The sequence below is a fragment of the Lepus europaeus genome, chromosome 1 (assembly GCF_033115175.1).
Source record: "Lepus europaeus isolate LE1 chromosome 1, mLepTim1.pri, whole genome shotgun sequence".
Classification (NCBI taxonomy): Eukaryota; Metazoa; Chordata; class Mammalia; order Lagomorpha; family Leporidae; genus Lepus; species Lepus europaeus.
Genome location: NC_084827.1, coordinates 75,083,795 through 75,099,372, shown reverse-complemented (window position 1 = coordinate 75,099,372; position 15,578 = coordinate 75,083,795). Strand labels below are relative to the sequence as shown.

Here is a 15,578-nt window from a genome sequence, read left to right as displayed (position 1 = left end):
GAGACAGAGAAAGAGAGAGAAAAAGAGAGAGAGAGAGAGAGAGAGAGAGAGAGAGAGAGGTCTTCCATCCTCTGGTTCACTCCCCAAATGGCTGCAATGGCCAGAACTGAGCTGATCTGAAGCCAGGATCCAGAAGCTTCTTCTGGGTCTCCCATGTGGGTGCAGGGGCCCAAGAACTTGGACCATCTACTACTGCTTTCCCAGGCCATAGCAGAGAGCTGAATTGGAAGAGGAGCAGCCGGGACTCAAACCAACACCCATATGGGATTCTGGTGCTTCAGGCCAGGGCTTTTACCCACTGTACCACAGCGCCGGTCCCAGTATTTATCTTCTTATGACTGATTTATTTCACTTAGCATAATGTTCTTTATGTGCTTCTAGATAATTGAAAATGGTAGATTTCCATTTTTTAAAAGGCTGAGTAGTATTTCATTGTGTATATACACCACATTTTCTTCATTCATTCATCTTTTGATGGTTACCTATATTAATTCCATGTCTTGGCTATTGTGAATATTCTACATTGAGTGTAGCTGTCTCTTCAGCCTACTGATCATTTCGCTTAGATGTATATCCATAAATGGAATTGTTGGATCATATGGTAGTTTTATTTTAAATTAGCTCAGGAACCTGTATAATCATATCAATGGATGCATGAAAAGCATTAGATACATTATAATATTCTTTTGTAATTAAAAAAAACCCTGTTAATAAATTAGGTATAGAAGGAATGTACCTGGAGCTGGCTTTATGGGATAGTGGGTAAAACCCCCGCCTGCAGTGCCGGCATCCCATATGAGAGCCAGTTTGAATCCTGGCTGCTCCACTTCCCATTCAGCTCTCTGCTATGGCCTGGGAAAGCACTGAAAGATGGCCCAAGATCTTGGACCCCTGCCACTGCATGGGAGACCCGGAAGAAGCTCCTGGCTCCTGGCTTCGGATCATCGCAGCTCTGGCTGTTGTGGCTAATTGGGGAGTGAACAATCAGATGGAAGACTTCTTTCTCTCTCTCTCTCTGCCTCTCCTCTCTCTGTGTAACTCTGACTTTCAAATAAGTAAATAAATAAATCTTTTTTTTTAAAAGGAAGGGATGTATCCAACACTGTGTTGCAGCTCATATCTTACTCAGTGATGAAAATTTGAAAGCTTTTCTTCTAAGCTCAGAACCAAAACAAAGATGCCTACTCTTGCCATTTCTATTGAACATAGCATTGGAGGTTCTAGCCAGAGCAGTTAGGTAAGACAAAGAAATAAGAGGTATCTAAATCAGAAAGGAAGATGTTGAATTGTCTCTGCAAATGAGGTGATATTACAAAACCCAAAGGATTCCACAAAAAACCCAAACCTTTTGGAACTGAATTTGATAAAGTTGCGGGTTACAAAATCAACATGCAAACACTGGTGTTTTGGGGCCGGTGTTGTGGCACAGCAGGTTAAGCCACCAGTTGCAGTGCCAGCATCCCATATGGGTGCTGGTTCAAGACTCAGCTGCTCTGCTTCTGATCCAGATCCCTGGTAATTCACCTAGGAAAGCAATGGAAAGTGGATCAAGTCCTTAGGCCCCAGCACCCTTGTAGGAGACCCAGATAAAGTTCCTGACTCTTTGCTTCTGCTTGGCCAAGTCTCAGCCATTGTGGCCATTTGGGGAGTAAACCAGCAGTTGGGAGGGCCCTCTCTCTGTCTCTCTCTCTCTCTAACTCTGCCTTTCAAATATATAAAATAAATCTTTTTTAAAATATCAGTAACATTTCTATAAGCTAACAATAAACTATCTAAAAAATAAATCCAGAAAACAATCCAATTTACAGAAGCATCAACAAATAAAATATTTAGGAATGAATTTAATCAAAGATGTGAAAGATCTGTACACTAAAACCTATAAAACATTGATGAAAGAAATGGAAGAAAACACAAATGGAAAGATATGCTCATAGATTAAGAAGAATTAATATTGTTCAAATGCTCACACTATCCAAGATAATCTACAGATTAATGAAGTCTATATCAAAATGCCAGTGACATTTTTCACAGAAATAGAAAGAAAATTCTAAAATTCATAGGGAACTTCAAAAGACCTCAAATAGCCAAAGCATTCTTGAACAAAAATAACAAAGCCAAAGCTTTGGAGCTTGCCTACCTCACCCCAAGTTTGGCTGGTCAGGGTTTGGTTTTGAATCAACAGCAAGTGCTTCAAAAAGATGGAAATAGCTGGGCTTATTCCACCAGTGATTTCAGCCATGGGCACGTGTGCAATTTCCATTGGCAGTGGTGCTGGTGGCAGTGTCCAGAATCCATTTGGGGGCAGCAGCTTCCAAGCCAGGCTGTTCTGGTGTTGTGGCCTGGGCTGTGGCATCAGTCATTTGTCTTCTCTAAGTTTCTTCATGTTGCATGAGCTTGATCAGCATACATTTTGTAGTTCTTGAGGGGCCTAAAATACTTAGGAAAATTTTCTTTTCTTCTTAAAACTGACCATTGTTGATGTCTGTTGTTTGCAACCAAGAGTCATGACTGATACTAATCACACAAATAAGAAATTGAAACATATGTCTTTCCATTTGGTAAAGAAGGAAGTGAAGAGGAGTGATGGCAAGGGAGAAAAAAGTTGGGAAACTTTGATTTGCAAATCAGAATTTTTAGTTTTCTTCCTTACTAGGAAAGCTGAATCCCCATAAACTACCCAGTACAGCAGAGTGCCAAAAACCATGGTCTCTGCATTCAGATAGACCTGGGCTTAAAAATCCTTAAATTATTGGCCGGCGCCATGGCCCAATAGGCTAATCCTCCGCCTGCGGCGCCAGCACACCGGGTTCTAGTCCCGGTCCGGGTGCCGGATTCTGTCCCGGTTGCCCCTCTTCCAGTCCAGCTCTCTGCTGTGGCCTGGGAGTGCAGTGGAGGATGGCCCAAGTGCTTGGGCCCTGCACCCACACGGGAGACCAGGAGAAGCACCTGGCTCCTGGCTTCGGATCAGCACAGTGCGCCGGCTGCAGCGGCCATTGGAGGGTTAACCAACAGTAAAGGAAGACCTTTCTCTCTGTCTCTGTCTCTGTCTCTCTCTCTCTCACTGTCCACTCTGCCTGTCAAAAATAAATAAATAAAAATAAATAAAATCATTAAATTATTTACAATCAGTGTATCTAGTTAAGTTGTGGGCCATTGGAGTTTAAGCTTTCTTTACTTTATGTATCTGTCTGTCTGTAAAATGTGGATCACTACACGTGTCATGCTTGTGACCACTCTACATCCCTGGAACACTTCCTACGTATGAAGAAATGCTCACATTATGATTTTGCCTTCCTAAGGTAGAATCCAAAATTTGCTTTCCAAGTTGCCCTTGTAGCTGATACATTGGCGTGTGCTCTGGGCACTGCCAATCACAGGCATCCACCTGTGACTTTGGATTGGAAGTGAACAGTGTGAGGAAGCAGGGAGATGCAGAGTCCATCTGAGGATAGGGGATCAGAGATGGCTGGGGCAGTGTTGGCAAAGCTTCCAATCTCCAATCTCAGGAGTAACAGGACACTTGCTCTCCAGTATGTGACAAGAAGTGGTAACACTCACATCTCCAGTTGAGCAGCTCACTGGGTGTGATGGGGACACTGTTCCTATCAGCACAGCCTCTGAACTTGATCTCTGGCCCAGGAATTCAGTGAGTTGCTTTTCTAATTAATTAGCCAGAGTGGATTCTATTGTTTGCCACTAAAAACACCTGCTGGTACAGAAAATTCATTAATAGAATGCTTGTAAAGGACTTGTCATCTGACCAGACAGCATGCTCGATAAATGATGGCAGGATTTCACCATATTAGTCAAATGCAAGAGAGGAAATTGGGTTTCTCTGTGAGATGTCTGAGTAAGTTTCTACTTCAGACAAAGCAGAGCATGTTAAAGTGGAATTGGATCATTTAGTTCTGCTTTTGCATTTTACCAGTTAGTCCATGATGTGCAGTGACTTGTCCAAGGCCAGATACTTAGTTGATACTTAGCAGATACTTAGGCAAGAACCTAGGTTCATGAATCCAATTCCTACCCCACCAGGCTGATAGTTTGGCAGTTGGTGTCCATCTTATCAACAAAAGTTAATTACTATAATTTTCTAAAGAGTTTGATCTTTGGGGACAGCGCTGTGGCATAGCAAGGAAAGCCAACGTCTGTGGTGCTGGCATCCCATATGGGGACCGGTTCAAGTCCTGGATGCTCTACTTCTGATCCAGCTCCCTGCTAATGTACCTAGGAAAGCAGTGGAAGACATCTCAAGTACTTGGGCCCCTGAACTCACATGCAAGACTCAGATGAAGCTCCTGACTCCTAGCTTTGGTCTGGCCCAATTCTGGCCTTTGTGGCCATTTGTGGAGCAAACCAGTGGAGGGAAGATCTCTCTCTGGCTCTCCCTGTCTTTCTCTCTATAACTCTGCCTTTCAAATAAATCTTTTTTTCCCCCCAAAGAAACCATTTGTTTAGTGAGTACAAGTTTCAAAAATACAACTTCAAGAATATAGTGATTCTTCCCATCATACCTAAATTTTTTTTTTAAATTTTTTTTTTATTTTTGACAGGCAGAGTGGACAGTAGAGGGAGACAGAGAGAAAGGTCTTCCTTTTTGCCGTTGGTTCACCCTCCAATGGCTGCCGCGGTAGGCATGCTGTGGCCGGCGCACCGCGCTGTTCCGATGGCAGGAGCCAGGTGCTTCTCCTGGTCTCCCATGGGGTGCAGGGCCCAAGAACTTGGGCCATCCTCCACTGCACTCCCTGGCCACAGCTTGCCCTCATTATACAGCAGGATAATTAGACTCATTAAACTTCTCTCTCTATTGAAAATGAAACTCGATAAAGGGCGGGATGGGGTGGGGGCACGGGAAGGAGGGAGGTTGGGGGGGGGAAGCCACAACAAATCAAAAGTTGCACTTTGTAAATTCACATTTATGAAATAAAAAATAAAAAATAAATAAAAAGAAAAAATATAATTGGAGAAATTTTTGAAAGCAAAAGATAATATAGAGAAATGTGTTTACACTTTGGGTGGTATCCCAAGCTATAATTAAACTAAATGATGCTATTTGAGGGCCTTTGAATGGTAATTTGCTAGAATGATTGGAATCTAAATTCCCTGTAAAGAGATTGAGTAAAAACTTTGAGTAAAAACTTTATGCCCACTGTCACTACCCAAATTGCACACAAAATATAGAAAACAATTTCTCGAGAACTATGTCTACCTTATTCACTGTTGAATTTCCAAGTTCCTAAAATGGTCCCTAGCATATAGTAGGTATTCAATAAATATCTACCATTGACTATAAAAAAAAAAAAAAAAAAAAAACTTCTCTCTCCACAACCTTCATCCTGGATCCATGGTAAGAACATTGAATGATAGCAATGATCATTCTTTCTGAATGAAAGTTGCTACCCAACAGCTGTGCCCTTATAATAGGGCCCCAGTTCTCATTTTTTTTTTTTAGCTAGAATTTTGAGATTTGAACAGCCATAGAGAAAAATCAATTCTTAATGCCTCTTTACATTCAGGAATCCTGTGTTTATACAAGGCCATAAATGTGCCTCAGGGGTCAGCACCTCCTTCTCAGGGAGGAGATAGGAGGTTATTAGGTCACTTTTTTTTTCTTCTAACATTGACTTCAATACCAATCCAGATCTTAAACCATGTAATGTGAGCAAAATGCTCTAAATTATGTGACCCAGAACTCAGTCTCATTTTTTCCCAAGCTCTTGAAAGAAAACCAAGTTTTTAAAGTTAAACAATTCCTCCAAGCCTTCATAACTATCCATAAAATCCATTTAAAATACACCATTATTATTTTTCAGGCCAGAACAACAGCATAGTATAGTGGAAAGTGTGATACTGTGAGAGTCAGCAGTCTGGAATTCTGTGTGTGAACCACTCACTGTTCTGGAATTTCAGATCCTAACACCATAAAATAAGGACTTAGAATAAATATGTACAAGGCCCTTCTCTGGTGAGTGGTGTGGTGGGCCACCAAGATCCCCCTTTAGGAATAAAGAGCGGCCGGCACTGTGGCTCAGTAGGCTAATCCTCTGCCTGTGGCGCCGGCACCCCGGGTTCTAGTCCCGGTCGGGGTGCCGGATTCTGTACCAGTTGCCCCTCTTCCAGGCCAGCTCTCTGCTGTGGCCCGGCAGTGCAGTGGAGGATGGCCCAGGTCCTTGGGCCCTGCACCCGCATGGAAGACCAGAAGAAGCACCTGGCTCCTGGCTTCGGATCAGCATGGTGCACCGGTTGCAGCGCGCCGGCCGCGGCGGCCATTGGAGGGTGAACCAATGGCAAAAGGAAGACCTTTCTCTCTCTGTCTCTCTCTCTCACTGTCCACTCTGCCTGTCAAAAAGAAAAAAAAAAAAAAAAAAGGAATAAAGAGCCTATTTTCCCAGCTTCTGGGACTATTGCCAGAAGAGAACTCTCAGCCCCCATTGGATGGCCTTGGCTGAAGAGAGCTGCCTCCCTCAAGGTCCTGTTCTGTTTTCAGGGAAGAGTTCACTTCTAATGACTGATTGACATGAGATGTGGAGACTCCTCTCCCATATTTCTTACCCCAACCTGCACCACAAACTTGGGAGGGTTTTGAAGATTAGCTTCAGAACTCCTTGTAGGTTCAGTTGAGGCCTCTACTGAGTTGCCTTCTGTTGTATCCTTCCTCCATCTCTTTCCTTCTCCTGGTGTCTACACCAAAAGCACTTCCTGATCCACCTCCTGCATGCTAATCTCCAACTCTGAGTGAGAGTCCTAGTGACCATAATCTATGGAACTTCTGATTCTTGAGTTCTGGTTCTCATGCTGTTTCCAAATAAATTCAAATATGGCTGGTGTTTCAAATGTTTGACACTGCATGGATTATCAGAAATATATTTTTGAATTTAGGCTACTCCTCCAGACCATGCCAGCTGTCTTGCTGGTTGGGCTTGAGGTGCAGAGTTGGCAGAAATGGCCTAGACCCTGTCACCAGGAAGCAAACTTAGTCATCACTCCATGTCCCATACTCCTAGGTTCCAAAGGGAGACCTTGCTACAACCACCTCATACCTGATTTTCTCAGCCTGTTGTTCACCTCTCTGCCTGACCTCCTTGTCCTCCTGGCTTGACCACTTCTGTTCTTGCTGCCTGCATTATCTCTGAGACAACATTGTCATTTCACTTCCCTCTGCCTGCTATACTACCATTTAATCCATTTCCTAATACCACTGATTCCATCTCAGAATATGTCCTGCAGTAGTCCATGTCTGTCCACTGCTTAGCCCTGGTCCATGTCCCCATCCCCTTTCGTTAAACAGCTGCTCAGCCTCCGGCCTGATCTTCCTGTTTCTGCTGTTGTCTTTCTTCAATCCAGTGGCCACAATGCCATCAGAGTAAACTTTGTTCCCCAACTCAAGTCTTGCCACTACCCCACTTAAAACTCTGGAATGGATACCTATTACCCCAAAGAAAAAATCCAAACTCCTTAACCTGACCTATAAAACTCTGCATGATCTAATCCCTGCCTGCCTCTGTAACTTCCTTACATACCTGCTCCTTTATAAACAGTGTCTTCCTTAACTCTTTTCAAAGCATTCTAATTTAAATATGTCATTTGTTCTCTGTTTGGAACCTCACCAATACAGCTAAAACTGTACTTAAACATGTGAAATAATACTGCCATTTCTACATGTTCATGCATATTGAAGTGTAACTACAGGAAAAGATCTGAAGAAACCCATCAAACTGTTAATAGGAGTTTCTTCTGAGGATGAGAAGTGCTCATCAAGGAAATTATACATTGATTTCTAATGGCTTAAAGTATTAAAGGAGAATTTATTCAATATCACTTATGTAATAAAAATTAATCCTAGAAATAAGAACATAATACGAGGACACTGGATTCTATCAATGGCTTTTAGCCAATTTTGGCTGTGATCACACATTAAAAATACATTTTTCAAGGTGACCCAGGATATCTATATATAAATATCTATTTATACAGATACAAATGGAGATAAAAGTTTCATGAAACAATATTGACTGTTACCATGAGCAATATTTGCACACTCTGGACTAGATGGTCACTGGCTCTATCATGATACCATTCTTTACCTTTCTGAACACTGCTTCCTGCCTTGGGCACCTCACCTCCTCTGAATTCCCTTTTGATTTCTTGTCTTTTTTGCTCATTCATCACATAATTACTGCTATAGATATGTTCTTTGTCCATTTGGGTGTCTGCCTGCCTACCCAGTGAGGAGAAAATCATCTTAAGAGCAGAGGATCTTAGTCTTGGGTTGCTATAACAAAACACCAGAGGTTGGGTGGCTTCATCAACATTTCTGTCTCTGAGCTCTGAAGGCTGTGAAGTTCAAGATCAAAGCACTTGCTGATTCAGTTCCTGAAGAGGGCTCTCTTCCTGGCTTGCAGATGGCTGTCTTCATGCTGTGTTCTCACATAGTGGAGAGAGGGCAAGATCTCTGGTGTGCCTTCTTATCCATCATGGGAGGACCATCAGAACCTCATTTAACCTAATCGCCTGACCATGTCTCTGAGTACCGTTATGTTGGAGGTCAGGGCTCCCACAGATTAATTTAGAGGGTCCTGGGAAACTCAGCGAGTGTTTCTACATGCTGCTGACCTATGGATTTGAAATGAGCCCTATATCTATACTCCAGGGTTGAAGCTTTTAAAATGCTCTCAGGTATTCTGGATATCAAGGTGTAATTCCACCTACACCCCATGTAGTTCCTACTAGATTGTCCTATAAACCAAGGGCTGTCTTACTTAAATTTTATGAATGTTCAACCAAAAGCAAATTCTATATTTCAAATCTGAGCAAGTCTTTACCATGGCAAACAACTATCCCTGACTTCATTATAGGAGCATTGAAAAACCAAAGGTTAAGTAGAGAATAAATAAATAGGGCAAATCAGAGAAATGTTTTGGAAAGACCTTTCAGGTAACAGGAATCTCTAAGTTAAGTCAGTCACAGGGGCAGCAAATGTTTGTTTACCAAAGGAATCTAGGAAAATAGAATTTTCGAATTCTAAATACTGGGTTGTCTCCTTGCTCTGGTGTGGAGCAACCAAAGGGCTGTTTTAAAGCCATTAAAACCTTTCCAAAGAATTTGCATTGCTTAGAAAAAAAAAAAAAACCCAGATTCCTTAGCATGTCTCCCAAGTCCCTGTGTGATCAAGCCCATTTCCTACCATCTCCTTTGACTGTCTCTCAGTCCCATTGCTTCTGTTCCTTGAACAAATCAACTCTTTCTTTTTTTTAATACCTCATTTTAATTTTATTTTATCTGGTACAAAGCAATTATACATATTTACGGGGTACCAGGTGATGTTTTGAAATAATGTATACAATGTTTAATGATCAAGTCATGTTAAACATATCTATCATTGCAAACATTCAATATTCACAATAACCAATAAGTGGAAATAGCCTAACTATCAATCAACTGATAAATAGATGAAGAAAATTTGGCACCCATACACAATGGAATATCATTCAGCCACAAAAAAAGATAAAATCTACTTATTTGTAACAACATGGCTGGAACTGGAGGTCACTATGTGTAGTAGAATAATCTAGCACAGGAGGATAAGTTACTGTATGATTTCACTGCTGTGGAATCTAGAAAAAGTTTGTAGAATGAAAAATTAAGGGTAGAATGGTGGTTCCCAGAGGATGGGGAGAATAGGAGAAGGGAAGGGTGGGAGAAGGCTGATAAACAAGTTCAAAGATATGATTAGATAGCAGAAAGATGTTGCTACTACACAGTAGGATGACTGTAGATAGTGATAACGTACTGCCTATTTATTTATTTATTTTTAAAGTTTTTATTTAATGAATGCATTTTTTCATAGATACAACTTTAGGAATACAGTGGTTCTTTCCCCCATACCCACCCTCCCCTACCCAACTTCCATCCCACCTCCCTCTCCCTCTCCCATCTCCTTCTTCATTATGGTTCATTTTTAGTTTGATTTTTTTTTTTTTTGACAGGCAGAGTAGTCAGTGAGAGAGAGAGACAAAGAGAAAGATCTTCCTTTACCGTTGGTTCACCCTCCAATGGCCGCTGCGGCTGGCGCGCTGCGGCCGGCGCACTACGCTGATCCGAAGCCAGGAGCCAGGTGCTTCTCCTGGTCTCCCATGTGGGTGCAGGGCCCAAGGACCTGGGCCATCCTCCACTGCCTTTCCCGGGCCGCAGCAGAGAGCTGGCCTGGAAGAGGAGCAACCGGGACAGAATCCGGCGCCCCGACCGGGACTAGAACCTGGTGTGCCGGTGCCGCAGGCGGAGGATTAGCCTATTGCGCCGCGGAGAGGACCAACTCCATGTTAAGCACAGATTTCAACAGTTTGCACCCATGCCCATGCACAACATAGAGAGTACAGTTTGGGAACAAAATTTGCAGTCAGTTCTCATATTACAACTCATTAGGGATGGAGGTCCTACATGAGGAGTAAGTGCACAGTGACTTCTGTTGTTCCTTTAACAATTAACACTCTTATTTATGACGTCAGTGATCACCTGAGGCTCTTGCCATGGGCTGCCAAGGCTATGGAAGCCTTTTGAGACCATAGACTCCATCGGTATTTGGACATGGCTATAAGCAAAATGGGTGTTCTCTCCTCCTTTCAGAGAAGAGTATATCCTTCTTTGATTTTTAAAGACCCTTTCTTTCCACTGAGGTCTCACAGAGATCCTCTGTGTACGATATTTTTTTTGCTACAGAATCTTGGCTTTCCATGCCAGAAATGTTCTCACAGGCCTTTCAGCCAGATCAGCCTTAAGGGTTGATTCTGAGGTCAGAGTGTTATTTACACCGAATGTCATTCTAGGATAAATCACCTCTTTCGAACTTGGTCTTTGCCACTGCTTTACCTCAGCCAGGAATGCTTTTCTGGGCTTTGCCTTCTTATCCTCCAAGGGCTTCCTGGGTCACTGGATAGCCAGCCTATCACTCACTATTGAGCAATGTTTTTACTTCCATTCTATGAGTGGATCATGTTGACTTGTGTTTGCCTAGAATTTGAGCACCATGAGGGTAGGAAGTATATATGTCTAGTTCACATTCCCAGTGTCTAGATTGATGGGCCTGGCACAAAACAAGTTTCAATAAAAATAGTGAGTGAACAAATGAATGGTTGAGCCTTTGATTCTCAAACTTGAGTGTGAATCAGAATAACGGTGGGGGCTTGTTAATGCAGGTTATTGGCCCCATCGCCAGAGTTCCTGATTTGATAGGTGTGTGTGGGGGGGCCCAGGAATATACATTTTCCCCAAGTTTCCAGGTACTTCTGAACCAACTCCAAGGAACCATAATTTGAGGAAGCCTGGAACCAGCCATGGCTGAGTGCTTATCAAACTAAACCTTTAATAACAGTGGCTCCTTCCCTTCATCTGCAGAGCTTAATTTCTCTAGCGTGTGCTCACAGCTACCTCTTCCTTGTATTTGGGCAGCCTTAGTATACTATGACAGCCTGTGGGGAGAAAACAGGTAGTTTCCTTGCAGCAGAGCAATAATGGATAAAATTGGTTACAGTGCAAAAAAAAAAAAAAGAATTTTTAATGGATTCCCAAGTTCCTATTCACCTTTCTAGGTGCTGCTCTTTGAAGGCATGCACATTTTTTCTAAGAATTCTGGGAAATCCCCCTGCCACCTTCTTGCCTACTGCAAAGTTAATATGAGGGTAGAGGAGATGAGTTCTCTGGAGCACCTGCCGTGAGGTAGCTCAAGGCTCAGGGGGCCCCGGGCCCCACTCCCGCTCCCACTTGGAGAGGGACTCACCTTGCTGTGGTGGTGGAGCTGCACCCAGCCTCCGTAGCCGAATCTCTGCAGTGGAGAGAGGCACAGTCAGACTTGGAGCACACAGAAGAGAGGGCAGCAGTCAGGGGCAGCCTCAGAGCACAGGGTCCTGAGCCCCATCCTTTCAGGCATCACCCTGCTGTCTTCCCCCTACCCAAGTATCACTTAGTGTTCATACAGAAATCAGTCAACTTTCCTCTCTTAAGTATATTTTTTTGAGAAGAAAATTCTGAATCTCAGAAACATGAGTTTTATCTTTTCTGCTAATGCAGTTGGATATTTTCAAGTGAAGATAACAGTAACAAATATTTGGTCATGTGTCAACTCAAGTCCTTTCATAAGGCGCTGGGAGTACACCAGCCAGGAGGACTGCTCTTCAGGAAGCACACTGCTCTTCCAACTTCGGGGTGCCAGCTGTGAGCAAACCATCACATAGACTTGTTGGATGGGGACTTACATGTTTTAAAAGCAGGAAGTAGTATGGGTAGCGGATGCTGTCAGGTTCCCAGTTGTATTCCCTCCCCTTAACACTTCTGTGCACACTAGCCCATCTCCAAATGCCAGGACTTGCATTTCCTTGGTGGGCACAGAGCTCCCTTTTGCTCCTGGAGGCTGCTTCAATCAAGCCCTTCTAGCAGATCAAGGTACCAGAAAATTGGTCTTCGCTCAGTCTCCCCACTAAGCAGCCATTCACTGATGACTGAGGGAGTCTGTATATACACACATGGAATACAAGGGACTCCACTGCTCAAACAGGAGAGCTGAGAGGTGAGACACACAGTCTCCTCTGGGCAGCACTGGCTGCCTTTTTTCCCCTCTGTCTCATTTCACCCATATGTAGTGTTTCCTGGGTCACCTCCAGAGTAAACTATGTACACTTGAATCCTTGTCTCAGGGTCTGCTTCCTGGAAAATACAAGCTAAGATAATAAAGGAATGGAATGGAATAGATAGAGCAGAATAGAATATCTACCATGTAATTAGTATTAGCTTCATGAAACTTTTGTTTCCATTATACAGGAGTACTTTAAAAAATTTGTGGAGGGACAGCATTTGGCTGGGGTACCCACATCCCATATCAGAGTACCTGGGTTTGAGACCCAACTCTGCTGCTCATTCTAGTTTCCTGCTAATGTATACCTTAAAAGACAGTGGTGATGCCTCAAGTAGTTCTGCCACCCTCATGGGAGAACTGGATTGAGTTCTCAGCTCCTGTCTTCAACCTTGTTCTAGATCCCCCGCTGTTGTGGACATTTGGGGAGTGAGCCAGAAGACTGGAGATCTTTCTCTCTGCATCTCTTTCTCTGCCTCTCAGATAAACAAATACAACTTTTGAAAAGTTCATAGAAATGGGTCGGGTGGTGTTAGGGACAGAGATTGCAAAGGTAGTCTGGGATTGGATTTGAGAGGGACTTCCTGTGTTTAGGATTTCTGTGCTCCAAAGCATTGCTGTCAAAGTGTGATAAAGCAAGCAGAGGTGTGGAAGCAGGTGACAACTACATGAAAGAACTGGTCAACAGCTTCTCACCCATCAGCTACGCAAGCTGGATCTCAGCTCAGTTTATCCCTTGTGGTTCGATGAGACCAAGTGACAATGGTTGGGTCTTATGTCTTGATATAGGAAAGTTGTCTGAAGGGAATCGGATCTTGGTGGATCCCTCTTCCTAGCAACCTTTTCAGCTCCAGGCTGAGTGGGAAGGTCTGAGCCTGAACTCCAGTACAGCATGGGGTGTTTGTGTCTGTGTCTGTGACTGGGCTCTGCCTCAACAGACTTCTTAAAGTTTGGATTAAAAATTTCTATCAGTCTTATTGGACTAATTTTCTATCAGTCTTATATACATACCCAGGGTTAAGGTCTGTTCTTGAATTCTAGTTCCAAATAATCATTAACTCTGGAAATCCACCTGCATCCTCCCTTTTGGATATTTGTGGCCCCTGTTTAGCAGGCTGAGCAGCCAAAGGAAACTTGCCCAGGGCCCAGCTTCTTCTCCTTGCACTAATTTCTCATTTGCTTGGGCCCCCACCTTTCTACTGCTTTCCCTTCAAGCTTGTATTTTCTCCATTCCTTACTCTGAGAAAAAGCTGCATAGAGATGTTGCAGGAGGGGTGTAATATGACATCGATCAGTGACAATTTAAAGCAAACTTAAGACTTACCCTCTTGACTCAGAAATTTGTCATTGAAATTTGATTCTTAATTAGAAGAGCAGATTTTATTTCCTTCTTTCCTCCTTGCCTACTTTCTCTCTGGTTTTCCTCACTTTCTTTCTTACTTTTTCGAAATTCTCTAAAGAACTTAGCCCATATGTTAGCAGGTTAGAGAGGTATTCCATTTGGGGAAGAGCAGGGAAGTAGAGAAAGGCAGAGCAGAGGGATCCTTGGAACGAATTTCTTCCAAGCTCTTGACTTTGTTGGAGTAACAACATCTCCAGGTCATTGTTTCTTTATGTGTAACATGAGACTAACAGGAGTGGCTGAGACTTAGGGTTTTAAATGAATTAACTTAGGTAATTAACTGAGAAAATTCATACAAAGCATTTGACACCGGGCCTGGCTTATAAAAAGGGTTTCTTCAGTGCTAACAATAGTGGTGGTGGTGGAGGTGATGATGGCAATGACAATGAAGATGATGAGGCAGTAGTAATAATGGCTGTGGTGGACAGTAAGGTGACAGTGGTGGTGGCAATGATGGTTGATGTGGTGGCAGGGGGTGATAGGGTGGGGGCTGCAGTATTAGTGAGAGCCTTATTCCTGGGTGGAGTGCCCTGGAGTCAGACACTAAGGAGAGCATTGTAGGAAGAGGCTTTCTGTCACTTTGTGTTCTCCCCAACTTTCTTGGAAAGTATAGTGTTCAAGTAACGTCTTGAGCTCCTAGCAGAGACCCAATCTATTTAGGCCAACTTTGTTCTGCTCTGAGTCTGGGCTTCACATAGTCCCCTAGCTCTCATCCTAGATTGAACCATACCTGGGGTCTAAAATATAGGATTCTGGGAGTGATGATGGTCACAGCATTTTCCAGGAGGCATTTACAGTCTGAATGTGTTTGACTCACAATGACCAGCATCCCATAGGCATTCATGGGCATGAAGAATAAAAGCCAGTTTTAAAAGTTCAGGGAATACATTTCTGAAATGGGTATTTATGAGTAAGGGTAGATGGACGGAGTGGCATGCACTTCATGGGTGATGAAACTGACATCTCTTCCCTCAGAATGGTTCTTTAAGTCAAATTTTGTCTGAGTTTTTGTCTCCTAAAACCTTATAGTGATCAAGGGCAATTCAATCATTGCTAAAAAAATAAGTAAATATTTGACTTTTAAATTAAAGGCTAGAATTTTTTTTTACCTTATTAGAAGAATCTTTGAAAGCCCTATTGATATGCGTAAACTAGGCAGGAAGATCAGGTAGGAATAGTTGAGCTGGAATATTTTATCACAATTTCTGCATAACTCTTTACTGTAACTCTACCTGCTTTCCTGGCCATCCATGTGCCCACTTTCCCATGATATACCTGTCTTATCCAGGACCAGGAAGGAAGAGACACCATGATGGCCATGTGGAAGTTAAGCTCCACGTGAAGGTGCTGTGAACCCCCCTACAAAGCCTTATGTAGTCTGAACTCTACCCAAGTTGTATATTTGATTAGAGCACCACTTCCTATCTCATAAAAAAGACTGCTCTTGGCTTCAGGACCATATGTATGGGTCCTTCTCTGGCCACCCCTCTCCCCCACCGTGGGGAACTCTGGCCCACTCATGATGGGTATATATCTGTGTAGGCTGGTCCACAC

The 15,578-nt window shown here is 43.1% G+C and overlaps 2 protein-coding genes across 7 annotated transcripts in view; one reads left to right on the top strand and one right to left on the bottom strand.

Moving 5' to 3' along the window:
- The window catches only part of TMEM163 (transmembrane protein 163), a 464,757-nt gene that overhangs the window by 56,303 nt on the left and 392,876 nt on the right, over window positions 1–15,578 (top strand). The gene's annotated exons all lie outside the window — the stretch shown is intronic.
- The window catches only part of ACMSD (aminocarboxymuconate semialdehyde decarboxylase), a 65,259-nt gene that overhangs the window by 45,227 nt on the left and 4,454 nt on the right, over window positions 1–15,578 (bottom strand). The window contains exon 2 of one of the 2 annotated variants that reach the window (XM_062185872.1): window positions 11,774–11,818. In XM_062185872.1, coding sequence (XP_062041856.1) covers window positions 11,774–11,818 — 45 coding nt within the window. Of the gene's footprint in view, window positions 1–2,137; window positions 2,277–11,773; window positions 11,819–15,578 lie in introns of those variants that run through there. The other variant, XM_062185864.1, reaches the window with a different exon arrangement.